Genomic DNA, 18,229 nt, shown 5'->3' with positions numbered 1-18,229 from the left:
AAATTTATTTTATCATGTATTTTGGAGTTTGGGTATGGTAGTACTGTTAATTGTGGTTGGCATGGTGACGCCCATTGCAGTTTGTAGTGCTTTCACTGACGCAATATCCCCAGGGGTGGCCTGTCATTGGAGCACAAACAGTGACACATTGGTAATCAAGAAAGTATGTAACATACCTCAGACACAAGTTGCTTGAGATTCTCCACAACTTGCAACGCTACAACACAAACACATCATAGAACACATTATAAATGGAGAAAACAGGGAGTGATCATGCATTATAAGAACCAGCAAATATTTTGTCCTACACAAAAATTCAACTCCAACCTGTACCACACTCCATAAGCTCATATATTAGGACGTGAATAAACTACTATGAAAAAATTTATATTCGTAGGCATGACCTATAACTGAGCTATATAATGGTACTCACAAAATCCTCCTACAACCATCACACATATACATACATACATATGGTGTAGAGTACTTAAATTTGTAAAGATGTTGCAAACATACACTCCACCATCCTTCTCTGAAGCAAATTGAGAAAAGAAAACCAGGTTGTCTAATTCACTAACCAGTTTTGGCTTCTGATGAAGTTGGCACAACATTAGTAGCCTTCAATATACCACCACCAGAGAGTCTTTCATTCTGGAGCTGCTGCAAACGCAGCAGGGCCTCCACATTCTGTTCTAGCACTGTACTTGATGGCACCGGAGGTGGCAGCACCCTGCGTGAATAATATGGGATCTTAACAGCTACACTACAAAAAACAGATAGGAAATACTGTAGATAGAAATATGTTAAGCAAAAACTGTCTATTCTAGTAGACTTTCATATTAAGATTTACGACATTACAGGCAGGTGGTCAGGTCACTTTGTACACGAATGACACATACACATGGAGTTTCTAGTTGGCAGAATGATGATATGTATATCAATTCCATGGTAGTGCTAGCTGCAGTGACATGTCTGGTGCCACGAGATTGCAGACCATTGTGTTGGTAATAACACAGTGCCCTTAATAAGAAGGTGGTCACATTTGACAGTATTGTCATCAACTTTTCAAACATACAGTACTTAACATCTTTAAACAGGTGCAGGGTCACTGAGTCCTGCAGACTTTCAGTACTTGTGCTGTAAAGTCTTATAAATTTAGGCCATTTCGTACACAAATGAGATTTTGGTGATTTTTAAAGTATCAGTTTAAAGATGTGATTTGGTTATACAGTGACCAGGTCTCATAAATTCTATCCACAAATGTTAGCTAGTAAACAGCAGAACTCTTACTTCTCTTTACTCTCAGAGTTCAAAGCAGTCACTGTTGAGGGAAATACAATGGCACCACTAGTGGTAGCAGCAGCAGCAGCAGCAGCAGCAGCAGCAGTAGTAATGGCAGTAGATAGGCCACTAGTACCTGGTGGTTGCATTACTTGTGTAGTAGCTGCGTCGTCACTTGTTGATGTCTGTGGTGTGTCTGACGTACTACTGCCAGTATCCTCTTTGCTGTCCCCTTGTTGCTGCTGTTGTTGTGATATGCTAAATAACTTGTCTCGTTGCTCTGACAGCTTCTCCTTCAGTAGTCTGTGCTTGTTATTGGTCAATCCATTCAAAATGGCCTCTGCCATTTCACAGGAAAATGAACCAGTCCCTCTCACAAATCTCTGTAAACTACAGTATATCAACATGCATGTTAATTAGAGGACTGTACATACTCATCAATAGGGAGGACTTAATAAGGAGGTCATAAGACTGGTTTCCAAATACTGTGTTGTTCCCCAGGTCAGAAGTGCAAGCCAGTGTCTGCAGTAGCCTCTGTGTCCCGTGATGATGGATAAACAGTTTACTATTTTCCACGCTTTACATTTTTAGTGAGCCTGGGAAACAAACCTGGCAGAAAAGATGCGCCTATATTTGTGTTACAATATGGCATCAGTACCAGCCAGTGTTTTAATGCACAAAATAAAGTTTGGTTAAGTGTAAGCATCAGTCTGTGGAGAATATTGCCAGGATGATGTTTATTTTCATTTATAAATGGTTGTGTCTGTGATGCTGAACCTCTCTCAACTTACGATTATTGGTGGCATATTGCCTTGGACATAAGCAACGGCTGTACTGGAACTAATGCAAGCAGGTCGCTATAATTAGCTGGTCTTATTGATGAGATCATGAAGTACACCTTAGCTATGTTTGGGACAGAGGAGGTACAACACACTCATGTGAGCTCATAGGATTTGTACAGAGAAATTATAAAGAAGGTTTCATTGATAACCAGGTGCCAATTGAAAGATTTTCATATGCGCAATTTAATGGTGCGGTGAACCCCACTGAATCCCAGTGGTTTGATATTAATATACAAGGCGACTGAAGACGCTATCACGTGATAAAGAGCTTACCACATGAAATGGAGGACAAACAGCAAACATGGAAGAGAATAGCACTGGAAATTACATTAGAGGTATCCATAATCCAGATTAAGTATCAGTTTAGAAGTCAAAATATTCTTTTTGATAGCGCTTAACGTGTGTTGTACCTCCTCCGTGTTTGGGACCTACATGACATGGCCACTATAATGAGGTGGTCTTATTAATGAGGCCATGAAGTACACCTTAGCTATGTTTGGGATACACAGTAATTAAAACAATCACTATAATGTTGTTATGAGGTCATGATTTAGTACAGTTTAGGACCTACTTGACATGATCACTCTAAAGAGGTGGAATTATACAGTACAAACACCTTATGTTGTGTTTGGGATGAGCCATGTATGGTAACTACAAGAAGGCCTTTGGGGGATGCAACTATTAAGGAAAACTCTCAGAATACCATAATGTATGAGAGGAGGCAATACATGAAAAGCAGAAGTGACATTGCAATCAGCTGGTTAATAAATAAATCATCTCAACGTAATTGTCAAATATCAGTAGAAATACTTTAAAATTATAAGAAATACAGAAATACAACTGGTATAACTACCCACCTGTGAGCATACGTCACTCCCATGTCATCACCATAGACTGAGTAGAGCAAGGAGGAGTCCATTCTGGTGAGAGTGGCAAATGATGAGTCAAAATATGGAGCAAATGATCCATAAGGTCCATACATCAGATAAGCAACTATTAAGTGATAAAATATAGATAACAAGAATGAACACACAAGCGACATTAATAAAACTCAGGGCCACCAGTACACTACTCAGGTACCAGTCAGACAGTACAGGTAAAGTATGTAGACTGTATGTATCATGTCTCACATGGGCAACTAAAATTCTACCCAGACTTTACTTGTTATGTGAAACATACATGAACACGCACATGCACACGCATGCACGCACACACACACACCAGGGGTGGTCTTGTGCCGTGAGTGTTCCAGTTCTAATTTTTTATTAGCCTCTTCTCCTTCAGTGATGACAGCCTCCAACTGACTAGTGTCCACCAATCTCATATTCTGGGCAGCGTCCCCATCAGGATTGAGTATATTCAAGATGGCCTTCCCTGCCTCACTAGTGTCAAGGTAAGCTAACTGTGTAGGGGGTAGAGATATTGGAAACATATCACCATTAAATAAAATTCATTGTACAATTGAACACACAACAAATACACCATAATACCGTAGAGTGTGATAGTGAATATTTTGATACGTATGCAGCTAAGTCATGTATACAATTTCAGTACAATCTCCATCTCATTCATGCGTATGTATATTCAAATTTCTAGTACCCAACATGCTCTGTTAAACCAATGGTGAAGCACAAATGCTATAGGCACAAATTTGTTAATGCCGTACTGATCAAAAATTGAGAGTGCTAGTCAGTCACTTCACACATTGCCAACCAGCAGAAGGCAGAACCTTTTACCACTGAAAATAGGACACCATTTGAAATGATGCAACACTGTAACCTGAGACCTGCTAACTTACCAATTTGGACTATGAACCTTGTCCTAAAGTTAATGCTTTATAAATGTCCTAAACACATATGTTAAACAAGTCCTTATAAAATTTAAGTGGGATGACAGTTATTAGGAGTAGGCAACACAAAGCAGGTGGCTATATTAGGCATATACTAGTGTCTGTAAATGATGAATTTGGAGTGGAGATTGTCAAGTTGGTTGCTATTTTGTAAAATGGATTACTGGGATTTTCCAGTAAAGAGGTGTATTACTTAGTAGCCAAATTAGGACTGGTCTCTTTCTCTCTCATTTACTGTGTATGTTCCTTATACATCACTACCATAATTAAAGATGTACTGATATAGCTTTAGTCAATAACCTGGTAACCCGATGTAAGATATTATCAAGCTGATAAACAAAGCTGATCCAATACTGACCATTTGTTCTCTAAATAAAGTGAAATAGTAGGACTTTAGCAACAGTTGACATCACAGTTGTGTAGCTAAAATGTATATCTGTTTCTGCTCCCTGTTTACATAATTATGTTGCCAATCCAATATACTAGATATGCAAAAGCAAGGCTGATATTGCTGACAACTGATAGCTGATCTGATTATCACATAGTACACACACACACTGACACGCATGCACTCACTACACTACAATACAATACACAAGTTACACAACACTACACACACTATATACATCAACTATACAACACAATACACACTCACATCAACAAAGGGTTCACTTGAAGACAATACTTCTTCATGGACAGACTCAGCAGCAGCTTGCAACTGTTCCAACACTTCACTATGGCTCCCTTCATCATCTTCACTATTGCTTGAGTCACCATCACTGTCCCAACCAACACGTAACTTTGTCAAATTATTGTCATGGTATGTGAGGGATGGTGCAGACATACTCTCTGCCACCCATTGAGCAGTACTGGATAGAGATATTGTATCAAGTGATCGTGGGGCATCAGCTGGTGGAAGAGACAGAGATTCTTGCTGCGTCACAGCAGTGGAAGGCAACAAGTACTTATGTTGTAGCAAATTTAGAGGTATTCGACAAACTAAGGGGCCTATTTCTGGATGTTCAACACTGACAGGAGCTGGGGAGACACGTGGTTTACTGAATGACAGTGGTGTGCTGCTTCTAGAGTGGCTTTCAATGGTGGTCTTTGCTACATTAAGCAGTGAATCCATCTTAGCCTCTTCCTACAAGAAAACACAACAATATTCCACACACCACCCAGTTATCCTGCACTACTACCTTGGATATCAGCTTCAGGCCTGAGGCTAGTAATTTCTTAGCAGCTTGGTAGAATATTGTACCCTCAGGGTTATAAGTCATACAATTTCCACACATGAGCATAAAGTCCTCCTGAAAAACACATACATTATCATTGGTAAGTAACTAGAGTGGTAAACATACAAACACACTTAAAATACTGACCATATAAGGTTAAGCATGTGGGTATATACTTGTGGTAATCTATAAGTACTTAACTGAGTTGATTGCCCCACATCATAAGGTTTAAAGGCCAGCTTACAGCAATGCTGGTGCTTAACATTGACCATTTGGGACATTAATAATTTTACTCTTACTTCTGGCACTGCTAGTCCATGCAGTATAGTAGTTTAGCAGTACAAAAAAAACACACCTTATAATCATTTACAGACTGGTATTGCAGATCATCAATCTTCTTAGACATTGTGGAGAAATCCATTGGACGCTGTATGATACTGGAGTAACCTGGGGCTATGGTGTCTGTCACTGGTTCAGCAAATATGCCCTGAGGGTCCTTCCTACATGACCACATAGTGCACATGTCTTACAATCAGACCACATGAGTTAAGGCACAGTGTCATGGCTTACTTTTCTAATTGATAATGAATAGTCTTCAGTGCAAATTTGATGTCAGTTTTCAAAGCTTCTGTGGTGTTAAATATAACATAAAATAGAGCCATTACTTCAAATCATTACCATTAGTATCTGAGTGACTAACTGACTGGCTAACCAGTTGGGTTGGATGGCTAACTGGTTGAGCAGGCTGGCTGACTGGTTGAATTGGATGGCTAACCTGTTGAACAGGTTGTATTAGTTGACTGACTGGTAACCTATGACAGAGAAGACAATATATAGTAACCACAATACACCCTAATAATACAACCATTTACTTGGAGGCAAGCAACTCATTGACAGAAATTTGCTGAGTTGGCACAACCCTCCTGGCTCTTTTTCCATCAGATTCAGCCACAGTGGGTGACTCTTGTACTGGAGGAGTACTGACTGGTACTTTAGGGATGTTCTTCAAAGCTGGTATTACTATGGATAACTTCCTAAGAGTACTGGAGACGTCTTTCGTAGGTGTCTTTTGTTCAACTGAGCTACTACTCTCAGATTGGCTACTTTTGAATTGTGTCACGTCATCATGGTGATGCCCAGGATCAAACTTGTCATCATGATGATGGTGCTTCTTTTTCTTATGTTTCTTGACATGATGGTGTGGGTCATGTGATTCTTTCTTCTTAGGGATTACAAATGTTGACAAGTCAGCTTTTTGTATGTGTATGGTACAGCTCAGATCTGGCTGATTAGAACCAGTGTCGCTAGTTGACAGGGTCTGCTTGTATCCAGGTAATAAACTTAACGGAATGGACACCTTTAGGGAGCTAAGCCCACCAAGCTCAACCTCTAAACAAAACATGCACAAAAAAATAAAACAATACACCTCACGCCCCGACACAACCAAACCTTTCTCTTGTGAGACACCTTGGAACCTGACGTGTTTTCTATGCCTCTTGTGTTTCTTGCCCATTATTCAGTAGAAGGCACTATTTAGAGTGTAAAACTAGGTGGGCGTTAATTACAAACAGTAAGTAATTTCTAACTCGATTTTTACACACGTACCACGGCACACATTACACTCTAGTTACATTAGACTGGGGGCTGTGACAAACTAGGCAAGTTAAGTACACTGTTAAAATATTTCTGCAAACACCAGGGCGCGTTTTTATGCGTAGAGCCACGAGGTGTAAGGGGTGCGTATTAATTGAAATAACGAGAACAATGCCGCGTGTTGTCGGAGATCAAAAATCAAAATTTGAGACAGATGAGCTATTTAAGAAGCTATCGCAGGAATCAGATGTGAGTGACTAGCTTTAGTAGAGCATTGCGTACCGTGAAACCTTGTAAGCGTGCATGTTACAACGTGTTAGGTCAAGTACACTGGTTGTCGGGACAAGCCACATGAGGAGAGAAAAGTGAAGTTCCGGGAAGACCTCACCAATGGAACTGCGTTTGTGGTGAGTGTGTGGCTGAGTTATTTGTTAACCTAATAAATGTTGGGTGATTGTGTGTGTGTATGCAACCTTACAAGGGGGTGTCACAAAGGACAATTGCTGTGGGTTGATCTGCAACCTACGGTCAACAAAATGTGCTACAGTGGGTCAGCTGTGAAGACGGGACGAAGAGTCAGAAACCCACAATCAATTAAATCATACATCATCTTTACCAGACTTATCAAGTTGTTTCAAAACTCCAGCAATTAGTTCTTTATAGTTGCAGGTAGCATGCATCAAGGTTATATCTAGAATGTTGGATATGCAGATATTTTCATATGACAATGGAGTTATTCAAACATAATTCTAGACAAGTATTCACAGGCTTTAGTCTCCTCACAGGTCCCTAGTGGGATAGCATTTAATAAAATTAAAGTACTAATAGATGCAGGTCTAGGTGAAATTTTGGCTTGACAAGATTTTGGTGGCAGTTGCGGATCATCCTACAGCATGTGTCATCGTATTTTACACATCTGTGTGTTATTTGTGTTCTTATTGTTTCAGTCATTTGTAGTGACAGGGACCAACTTGACGCTGCAATTAATGCCTAAAGCATTAAGTGGAGAAAAGGCTGAAAATGAGGAGCCACCTGCAGAGAGTGTGGATTACCACAGAGACTATGGAAAGGTATACTAGTTGTTTAAAGCAAGCAGTGGATCAGTGGAAGGATACTTACACATTGGTAATTGGGACACTCGTCCATGGACTATTTGTAGTAGCGTACGCCACAACTACACACACACTACACACACAGGACACCTCACTTTTAAGTATAGCCTCAGGTGTCCAGATTAGATTGCATGTTTGCAGTAATTTGTTCCATTAGTGTAAGTATCATACACTTGTTAACATGTGTAATAGGTGACTAATTGTGTAATGTTAGGAGTGGTAAGGTAAATTTGGATACCATTGAGGTAATTACTTGAACAACCTGCTTAAATTTTTTTTATGATTTGTGTAATTAAGACAGTAGAGCATCTGTCATTCTTGGTAAACACATTAGGTCACACAGTACCTGTTGTTATGGATACCTGATATTTCCAGGTGTAGGTAATTTGTTGATAATTACAGCTGGGTAACTGACCAGGTAAAATTTCTGCCCCTAGTAGTACTTCTGAAACCAACGAATTAAATTATATTTTATGATTACTAACTGAGTTTACTACAGATTATGTGATTGGGAACATGTACTGGTTCCTTTAGGTCACTAATATTTTGTTAAAATTACTCTTCACTTTTGTATTCCATAATGCGCCTATCATTATCATGCCTCTTCTCTCCACATATACAATGAATAAGCTAGGACAAGGGGGTTTGATTCCAACAGGTCTGGGTCCACATTAAACCTCTATATATTGTAGCAGAAATTGCTTCAAAATTCTGGTTCCCAACGTGACCATAGAGAGGTTCCACAGTATTGATGTACATGGGATAGTCCTAATCCCTATTATGGTGATTGATTGACAACTGCAGTTAGCTAAGATGAAATTATTTTTATAGGACATCAATGCTGTGTGGAATACCTTATTTGGAGACGGGGGGACACGGTGGGAGGATTTGACAATTGAATAATAGATTTGGCCAAAGCCCCATTAGACCCAAGCCCCATTTGACCCAAACATTGGTTGTACGTGATGTGTTCTTGTCATTATTTTCCTGTAGGTGCATATGACAAGTGCATTCATTTTTAATGGGGTGTGTATTAAATGGGTTGGATGGATAGACCTACATACACTTAATGGCAAGGCAAAGCTGGTATTTGATGCTGAGACTGCAGCAGTAAGTTTTCACTAACTACACATCTGTCTTTGTTCATTTTACCCTCAAAACTTGCCAAGTTCTAGGTAGCAAACATGCTCTTTCAAATAGTTTTGTATTAAAACAGCAACTATTTTACATTTAAATATTGACAGCGTGTTTGCTATGTGTTCCTGCTTAAATAGCCACAATGCTCAGTAGTATATTGGAATTTTCAGGTGCCTTATTTAATGCATTTATCTTGGCTCATATCAAAGTACCACTTTTTGATAGTTCCAGCATTTATAGCTTTTTTGGTGCTAGCTACTAGAATTTGGCAGATAACTCTTGTAACAGTAGTTAGGGCTCATACAAACAAATTGTGGTCTTTATACAATTACTACTCTCAGTTGTCCTGTCTCCTCAGGAAGAAGACAAGTTGATGAGGGAGGCTATGGAGCAGGCAAGAGAGAGGCAGAGACAGTTTGAGGAGTCACAGCGACGCTGGCAGGAGCAGATGCAGCTGGGGGCAACTAACAACAGTGCCACTGCTGAAGTGAGTAATGGGAAACTAGAAATGGTAACTAACTAATTGTGGTGTGTACACTGTGTATGTTTAGTCTTGTGTGGCCAGACCACCTTTTTCTTGGGGTAGGGAGAGTTCCTACCCCAATACAATTTAAGAAAGAAAATTGTCTGGCAATGCGAGACTAGTGTATGTATTTGAGGGAGTAGCTAAGCCTTTTTGTTTAACTAGTTCGAAGTTATAGAAATCTATCTGCACCGCTGGAAAATTGAGAATTCTGTCTGATGTCCAGAAAAGTGTTTGTTGATTTCCTTTGATGTGGTTTGTTGTGAGATCTGTTTACAGACGATACAGTGACTGAGCATAATATGTAATGTGAGGTGGCTTTGCTATTTGGCTAAAGACACACAGATTAGCACCGCAGTTAATAAACCACTATACATCAACACTATCTATTTGTATGAAACTGTTATCAATATATGGCAAGTGTGCTGACGTAAACACTACCAGTATCGGTGGCAGTGAATGAATCATTGTGAAGCAACAATACACTCTGGAAGCATAGTCACAGACTAACCATAACTTTCCATGAAAGACCTGTCGTTGTGCAAAATAAAACGGAATGAAATCTATTGTACATGTATTTGCTATATAAGATATTGAGGATTTGCTCATGAAGCATGACAAGGCTACTGATATTGGTACTTGACATGCAGGATGGATGTGATCAAGATTGGAGTGATCATGGTAGGGCAATGATGATCAGGACAGATCAACATAATCATGATATCATTCGTGATCGATACCACTTGATTGTGATACCATCACCACCTTGTTATCATCCCTCCTACCTTGTGTTGCAAAACAAAAGCAATGCCTTAGGCTGCCTTGTACACACGGCCACGCTTATCCAGTAAAACACAGTATACTACTCAGGTGCTATGAGTTACATACTGTAGGCAAATCCTCCTGGGACAAGACTACAAAGGAATATTGCGGGATGTGTGCAGTTGTTACAGCAGATACCATATACACACCGTACTTACATATTGCCTCTAGTGCATAAATGAATGTCCCAACTAAATATTCAAATGTTTAAATTTTTGAATAATTGGAATTTTTTTTAATAATTAAAAATTATAAACCTTTTATTTTTAGTCTATTGTAAAACTTCAAGTTTTTGTTCAAAAAAAATAATGTCAACGTTTTCAGGATTTAAAACATGATCTTCTCTTGCTTACAATGTTTCCAGCAACAGAGAAAAGTCTTTCTGATAGTGTAGAGGTAGCTGGAATACCAATAACAACTTTAGCAAGCTGTGCCAAATTAGGAAATCTAGATATTCCACCATTCTAGAATGTTAGTTTTACGTAAGCACACCTTTTCATGAAAGTAGACCTCCACTTCATCCTCAATTGTTCTTCCTCTTGTGTCTTCTTCTGGCCCTAATAAAATATCTAGTGCAGATGGTTTAGCCTATTTATTATTACTGAGCAGCCAGCACTCCTGATGTGCTCAGACTTTTCGTTGGAGGTATACCTTGTGAGCTGCTACTTTGAGAATTAGATGCAGAGTCAACTATAGTAATGTCTGAGTCTGCCATAGTGCAGTCCACATCACTAACCACTCTCTCTACATTTGATATCACCACTTCTGTAACAGTTCTTTTCATAGATTCGTCTAGCTGTTTTATGAGTTTAAAACGGGGGTCCAAAGCTGTAGCTAAAAGAAGAACAGGTGAAAGTTGGTCTGTGTTCCATCGTCTCAGTATTGCTGCCTTGACCATTTGCTTAAAGCTTTGAACAGAAGGAGAATCATCTGGATCTGGATGAAGATTTTGAGCTAGTCCCAGCACAACTGGTAAAACTATTGACAAAGAGACCTTTTCCTCCTCACTAAAATACACAGTAGCAGTTTGGATCTTTTGAAGGGATGGCATTGTGTATTTTTCAGATCCAGTGCTCAATCAGACTTCTTCGTGACACTATCACCACTGAGAATAGCTGATACTGGCCACCGTAACTCCGATCTAGCATGTAACAACTACTATTCCACCTTGTAGGACAGTCTTGAATCAACCGTTTAACTGGCATATTCATCTGTCTTTGTTGTTGATCTAAGGCAGCAGTAGCCTTGCTACTGTGTCTGAAATGGCCAACCAATTTTCGGCCAGCTGACAATAGATTAGAAATGTTTGGAATTTGAAGTCCTTCATTTACACAGAGTTGGAGGGTATGTACAGCGCATTCCACACTTGCCCAATCTGAGTCACCACATGGAGTACTCTTAAAGTCTCATGTTGCTGCCAAGATCATGTACTACTGCCACCACTTTTTCCAGTGGTAGGCTAAAATTTGAACAGATTTCTTTCTATTTGTTGGCTATCAACTCTCCAGTGTGACTCTCAGGAAAGTAAAGTGTCTGTAGTACACAACTGTGCAGTTCCCAGTTAGCAGTAATAAAGTGTGCTATTGCACTAATGTAAGATTGAGTAGATAAACTCGTCAGATGTCTGAAGTAAGAGCAACATAGTTAGCTTCTTCCAGCTTTCTTTCGATTATTCCTTTCACCTGGGAATATCTCTTCTTTAAACAAGTAACTACATGCACAGCTGAAGGCACCTTGTAGCTTAAATTAAAACCAGTCCCCTCAACCACTGCAGCTGGTCTTGTATCCAGTGCCACCATGTCTACAAACAATTGTGCTATTTTTCTTTTCACAGTCACTGATCACTGAACACATTGTTTTTGTGACAAATTCCTCTATTTTACCTTTGGCTTTGCTCGTGTTTGTTTCACTGTCTTTCGGCTTCTAAATCTTTTCATGTAGTCGCAACAAATGATCTCGTAGGTTGCTTGTTCCACCGCAAAACGAAAATTCCTTAGGGCAGTGTTTACACTTGGCAGTTCTTTTGCGCTTCTCAAAATACTCCCAAACATCGGACCTTAACTTTGTGAAGTGCTCATCTTTACTCAACAATAGAGAATATAAATACGATGGGCCAATACAATAAAACGTATGTCTGTATTTGGCTTGTAGTGTTACTGCATACGAATGTTGATAATTTGTACACGAATGTTAACCTTTGAATGAACCTTCGAATAATAGCAGATTCGTTTATGCACTAATTGCCACACACACACACACACACACACACACACACACACACACACACACACACACACACACACACACACACACACACACACACACACACACACACACACACACACACACACACACATTCTAGGAGCTATGAAAACGGCAGGAACCCCTACTAGTGTTTCAACAGGAAATCTGCAAATGGGTTTATCCAACTTACTGCTATCATTTGGGAACTCTACTGCGTCACACCTTCTTTGGCTTTATTAGAATTTTTGGCTTTCTTAACTTTTGGGCTTTTTTCTAAAGATCTTGACTGTATGGTGGCAGAAAGTACACCAATAACCCTGCCTGCTCCAAATCTTTATGATATCTCCCGTATGGTGTATCATGGCATTGTCTAAAATCATGATGCTGCGTGGATTGACTCCATTGAATGGGGACAGCTGCAATTGCTGACGCAGGTGAAGGTGTGGGCACCCAAAGTCCCACTTGTGTTATGTGAGACATGACCGGTCCATGATTTATTTTGCTTCCTCAGTTGACACCACTTAGCACCTGGTCCCCATTTTAAGTTACTGGGTAGACTGGAGTAATACAATTGCTGAAAGAAACAGCCACCGGTCATCACCAAACATCAAACTTGGAACCTAGCAACCCAGTCATGGCTGAACGTTAGCTCAGTGATGTCTCTGCATGTGAATAGATAAATGTATGCAATAATTTTTTATGTTGAATAATACACACATAGCTTGCTAGCCAGGTCATCATCTGCTTCTGCCTTAATGAGTAACTCTAACTTGTATGTGTTTAACCTTCTCCAATTATGTAGCAACAACAAACTAGTTGACAATATCATAAAATGGAGTGACTCGCTTTTGTTACATAATCTAGGTGATTTTTTATGGATTGTCCGTCTATAGTTTAAATCACTTGATGTCTTCCTGAAAGCTCTAGTTCTGTTATTGTTTCACGTGCATATTCCTTGCTGTACTTGATGGTCCACTGGTTGATGGATATCCTGATCAAGGTGTGGGCTGCTAGTTTACTGTAAGAGCTGATTTCTAAGGCGGGTATTGCTCTTTGGGCTGAGCAGTGACCTAGCCAGACTTCCTTCCGTGGGTAGACATGCCACATTCAGCCAAAAGGGTGTATGTATGTACCTCTTCAGGGCTATTTCCATTAACAATATGTACCACTCTGCGTGGGTAGTTCAAAGGCCCCGCCAGTGCCATAATTTGTATATGGCACTCTTGCTGACCGCAGCGAGTGCATTATACCTTATAATGCACTGGTTGCAGTTTTGCAGACCGCAACAAGTGCATTGTAAGTTATAATGCACCAACCACGGTGCAATATACAGATATTGCACTGGCTGCGGTTTTGTGCAGCAATGCACAAGTGCTGGCAGCCGAGACCACTACAACACCTCACCTAATAGGTGGAAAGACACCTCACAGATCACTCGAATTCTTTTATAGCCTGACATGTAAAGGTCGATTGTGGGCCATAACATCACCAATATGTATAATGTTTACCAAGCAGCCAATGGCGATTGAAAAAGCCAACGCGGTGGCTACAACTCTAGTCTACATATATCTATAAACGTACTTATACACCTTACTAGTCTGGTGCCATCTGAGCCCAGATTAAACTGTAGTCCACTTAGACAATAACTCAATAAAACTATTATATTCTAAATAACACTCACCTTTATGTTCGATTGTGGTAACCAGTTTTTGTTGTGCCACCAGATTTGAGTTTAGCCATTGTGAATAGTAAGAATTAGACTAGTATTGTTTAGTAGTTAGGTTTTGTTTACTTAAACCGTCTATTAGCTGCTTTTTTTCGCTCGAGAGAATCACTATGGCGATTAGTCTGGTGCTTAGTCTATATGGCGACTGAGTGATCACGCTGGCAAGCTGAGCACTACACGATGAGAGTTGAACAGCGAATGCAGGTTAGTGATATAACCTATAGCATACTAGCTTTCAATATATCAGGTGGCTGCAGTGCTGTAGAGGGAACATCATCACAACGTTCAGCTTGGTTACCCACAATCAATGTTAGAAACCTGGCCTTTATAAGTGTTACAGCTGTCTTGTGAGACTCTCCCCACCTATTAGGTGAGTGGTACATAACAGTTATACAAAGTGCACTCGTGCTCTGCCTGTATAAACGTACGAGCCTGAGGGCCGTCATCAGGCAGAGCACTCGTGCCCGTTGTATAACTATACAATAAGATAATTGAAATTTGTATTATTCGAATCTTGTCTCAGGGCAACAGTTGTCTAAACATGTGGCATACTAAGCCAATTACAAAAGATAAATTGTCAGAGAAATAAATGCCAATAAATGAAAGAGCGAGAGATGACCTTCCATTGTTTGATTCTGCCCGGTTGTCTTTGCCTGCGTAGTGACATCTTGTACAGCACGTCTTTGACATCTTCACCATTGGTGGAACTCTTCTGATCTTCCTTGTGGTGGACTTCTTCATCTGTGTGTAACTGGCCAGAGGGTGTAGCTATAGTATCAGTTGTGGTGGGAGTATCCATTTTGGGAGTACTGCATCTTGACAGTAACCTGTCGTCTTTGCTGGACTGCATAAGCACTACGTCATGTGATCCTGATGAAAGGAGACATGTTGGGAGTGACTTTAGTAGGGGACACATCAGTATGCAGTAGTAGTAGCTCATCAGCAACAGGGGAGGTCATAATTGGGCTCTACTTCTTTGTAGCTGGTGACTTTGGCCCAATATGGGCTGCTGGCTTAAAGCTTACTCACTATGGGCTTATAGGTTCCTGGAAGCTCTGTGTAGGCTCTTGTTGATACTCTATCAGCTTTAGCAAGAGTAAATAATGGAAGAGAGAGTATCCAACTGCCATATACTGCATCAAAATTGAGCAAGTAGAGAAGCCATCCTGTAGTGCTGTCAAGAATAAAGTAATAAACACCTGCTAGCTCAGGCTGTTTGAAGTGTTTATAAAGTTGTCTGAGCTAGAAGGTGTTTATTACTTCATTCAACACTTACTTTGACAGTACTACAGGATGGCTTCTCTACTTGATGTGCTCATTCTTGATGCAATATATGGCAGTTGGATACTCTCTCTTCTCTTGGCTTTAGTTAGTGATTTTCATATGTAAAAATGAAAGAGTTGCGTTCTTGTTATCTTTGTCAGACGTAATTGTGGATAAACCATCCACACGGCTCGCACAACCTTTAAAAATATATGCTACAAAGTTTATTATCTCTATTTCATTTTGCAACAAGTATGATACAAAGATAGCAGTGTGACAAAAACTACATAATCATTCAGTGATTTAACAATCTGTGTGATGATGCTGGTGCAGGAATTTTGTTGGTGGGGCTGATGTATGCACTGGTATCTCTTGTGATAGCTTCTGAAGAGATAAATAATGCCAAAGAAAGGGGATGTTTTCTTTGGTGTCACCCATTTTCTTGTGTTTCTATACTTGCTTCTTGTTGACTGTACTACTCTGGAGGATTTAGATGACTGCCCCTTGTTAATGTTTTGTTTGTAGACCACTGGATTCAGTATATATGAAGCCTCTAATAGCAGATTTACCATAGGGCCAGTTTACTAGCAGATTTATAGCTGGCCTATTGTAATGATGTACACATTTGAAGTTTGATTAATTCTGTTGTTGCCATGAGCACTTTAGTGCTAAATCTTAACTAGCTTTTGAAAGGGACACTCTTGGTCTGGGTAACCCAATTATAACAGTCATAAAATGTGTACTACCTTACAAATGTTAACATGCTGAATGCTATCTTGCTTTTGTGTTAAGTGTTAAGCATACTCTACATTGATTTCTATATAATGCACACTGTTGTATTAAGCTAGTACGTTTGTTTATGCACCCTTAAACCCGCATAGAACGAATGAGTATTTACACATTACAAGCGTACATGGTAACTTTAAATGGGATATCTCTGCCTAAAACTAAACATTGGTTGACGGTCTGTTCACTGGGATACTTGGAGTAGTTTAAATGAACACTGTAACTACAAAGACTTACTTGTTACAAAGGTGGCGACATGTGATTCTGCAAATTGATCTTCTTGCCAAGTGTTTAGTTTCAATTGTGGGTCTAATCACGTGAATCACATATGGCCTAATGGAGAAGCGAGCAACGTTTGTTTCAAGTTGATAGGAGCAACCACCATTGAGTTATGGATCATGTATGTAAAGGGTTTTGCGTGTTTTGCATGTTTCTTTGCTGGAAGGCTGCTTATATGGCAAGTTTTGGTCTGAGAGTTTAGCGTTAGGGTAAAACCCTAGGTACCATTTTACTCCTTATTACATCACGAGTAGAATAGTGTAAACTTCATAGCGATAAGAACTATGCTTCGAAAGTTCTAAGACATGTGTATCAGATCTAATTATGCAAGTTTAAGGGGTTATGCAATGACAAGAATTTCAAGTTTGAAAAGTAGTGAAACAAGGAAGATATACTAGTGGACATTTCATCCCATACTACTACTTTTTATCTCCCTAATCAAACTTGAAATCCCTTTTCTTTTACTTGTTTGTTTACTTTTTTGTAACTTAATTATAACTGGTGAACATGTGCACACTGCATCAAAAGAAATAGTGGTGCATTACTGAAATGTTTTGTCTGAACTCATTGCCCATCTATCAATTACAGAAACAGTGAAGTGGCCATTTTGCTTTGTTTTCAGATATGTTCAGCCCATTACATAGTATTACAAATGAAAAACATTACAAGAAGCACTTCTGCAATCAATCCAGTCACTACGGATACAAGCATAGAGAAATCATCATGCACTACCACAAATCGAAACATTGTACCTGTCAGCAAGAAGAAATGGGACACAAAAGGTTAGTCCATGTGTTGTACACACTGCGGTATGCCTGTTGGGCCGAGGCAATGTCTATAATGGTGAAAAAATTCTAGCCGTTATTGAGTTATGCTTGTCTGAAGGCATCATGCAGGTAGTTAGTTGGTCAATAGAAATTTACTGTTAATTTTTTTTTAAATACTGTATGTATCAACTTATCGCAAATGAGTTTGCCAGCTCTAGGTGTCATGAAGGTATTGTGAGGTAGCTGGTTTCTGGTCAATATTTTTTTGTGAGAAAGTGCAAGCCTCCATGATCCCTAATATACTGTTGTATGATAAAAGTGACCGGTTGTGAAAATAGCACCTTTCAAAAACTGTATAATATTATTTAGTTAGATGTAAATATTTGAGTATTATTTTCATTTTCTTCCTGTGACAGGTCCAGACCCAAACATGATACACACAATCTACTTCAGTTTCTATGGACACTGAACAATTCCCACACAATCTCCTAGAGCCCAGCTCATCACATGGCACACACACAGGCACACACACTACCGACATATTGTCATTAATAATGTATTTTCGTGATTGTGTTATTATCATTATTAGTTTTTGTGGTTTATTAATGAAACCTCACTTAGCAACCACCTTGTTGATGAGACCACCTAGTCAGCCATTTACACATGCTTCAACTTAGTGTTTTGATGGTTGTAATCATTTTATAGTGGAGAGTCAATTATTAGAGTAATTGAAATAGCTGATTTTGGTAATTCTTAGTTATAATTATGAA

General features: G+C 39.5%; 2 protein-coding genes across 4 annotated transcripts; one reads left to right on the top strand and one right to left on the bottom strand.

Annotated features, from left to right (window-relative positions):
* Positions 1–3: 3 nt before the first annotated feature.
* LOC136265020 (bromodomain-containing protein 7-like) lies at positions 4–6,806 on the bottom strand. Its single transcript, XM_066059779.1, has 13 exons — positions 6,657–6,806; positions 6,080–6,596; positions 5,886–6,019; positions 5,778–5,835; positions 5,563–5,707; positions 5,172–5,282; positions 4,628–5,116; positions 3,345–3,525; positions 2,981–3,116; positions 1,291–1,671; positions 579–730; positions 177–217; positions 4–120 (listed from the first exon to the last, which is right to left on the bottom strand). Exons 1-13 carry the CDS (start codon positions 6,718–6,720, stop codon positions 13–15), a joined length of 2,517 nt encoding a protein of 838 aa, XP_065915851.1. The 5' UTR covers positions 6,721–6,806; the 3' UTR covers positions 4–12.
* LOC136265047 (core-binding factor subunit beta-like) lies at positions 6,759–18,061 on the top strand. Of its 3 annotated transcripts, XM_066059821.1 has the most exons (7): positions 6,763–6,777; positions 6,907–7,049; positions 7,121–7,207; positions 7,748–7,870; positions 8,906–9,022; positions 9,408–9,560; positions 17,876–18,061. In XM_066059821.1, exons 2-7 carry the CDS (start codon positions 6,918–6,920, stop codon positions 17,891–17,893), a joined length of 630 nt encoding a protein of 209 aa, XP_065915893.1. In that variant the 5' UTR covers positions 6,763–6,777; positions 6,907–6,917; the 3' UTR covers positions 17,894–18,061. The 3 variants fall into 3 exon arrangements, with proteins under 3 accessions (XP_065915892.1, XP_065915894.1, XP_065915893.1); XM_066059820.1 differs by having other exon boundaries at positions 6,759–7,049; XM_066059822.1 differs by having other exon boundaries at positions 6,762–7,049; positions 9,408–9,536.
* Positions 18,062–18,229: the final 168 nt, after the last annotated feature.

The sequence above is a fragment of the Dysidea avara genome, chromosome 8, assembly GCF_963678975.1.
Source record: "Dysidea avara chromosome 8, odDysAvar1.4, whole genome shotgun sequence".
Taxonomy (NCBI): Eukaryota; Metazoa; Porifera; class Demospongiae; order Dictyoceratida; family Dysideidae; genus Dysidea; species Dysidea avara.
The sequence above is the reverse complement of the archived record's forward strand: the minus strand, read 5'-3'. Positions and strand labels throughout refer to the sequence as shown.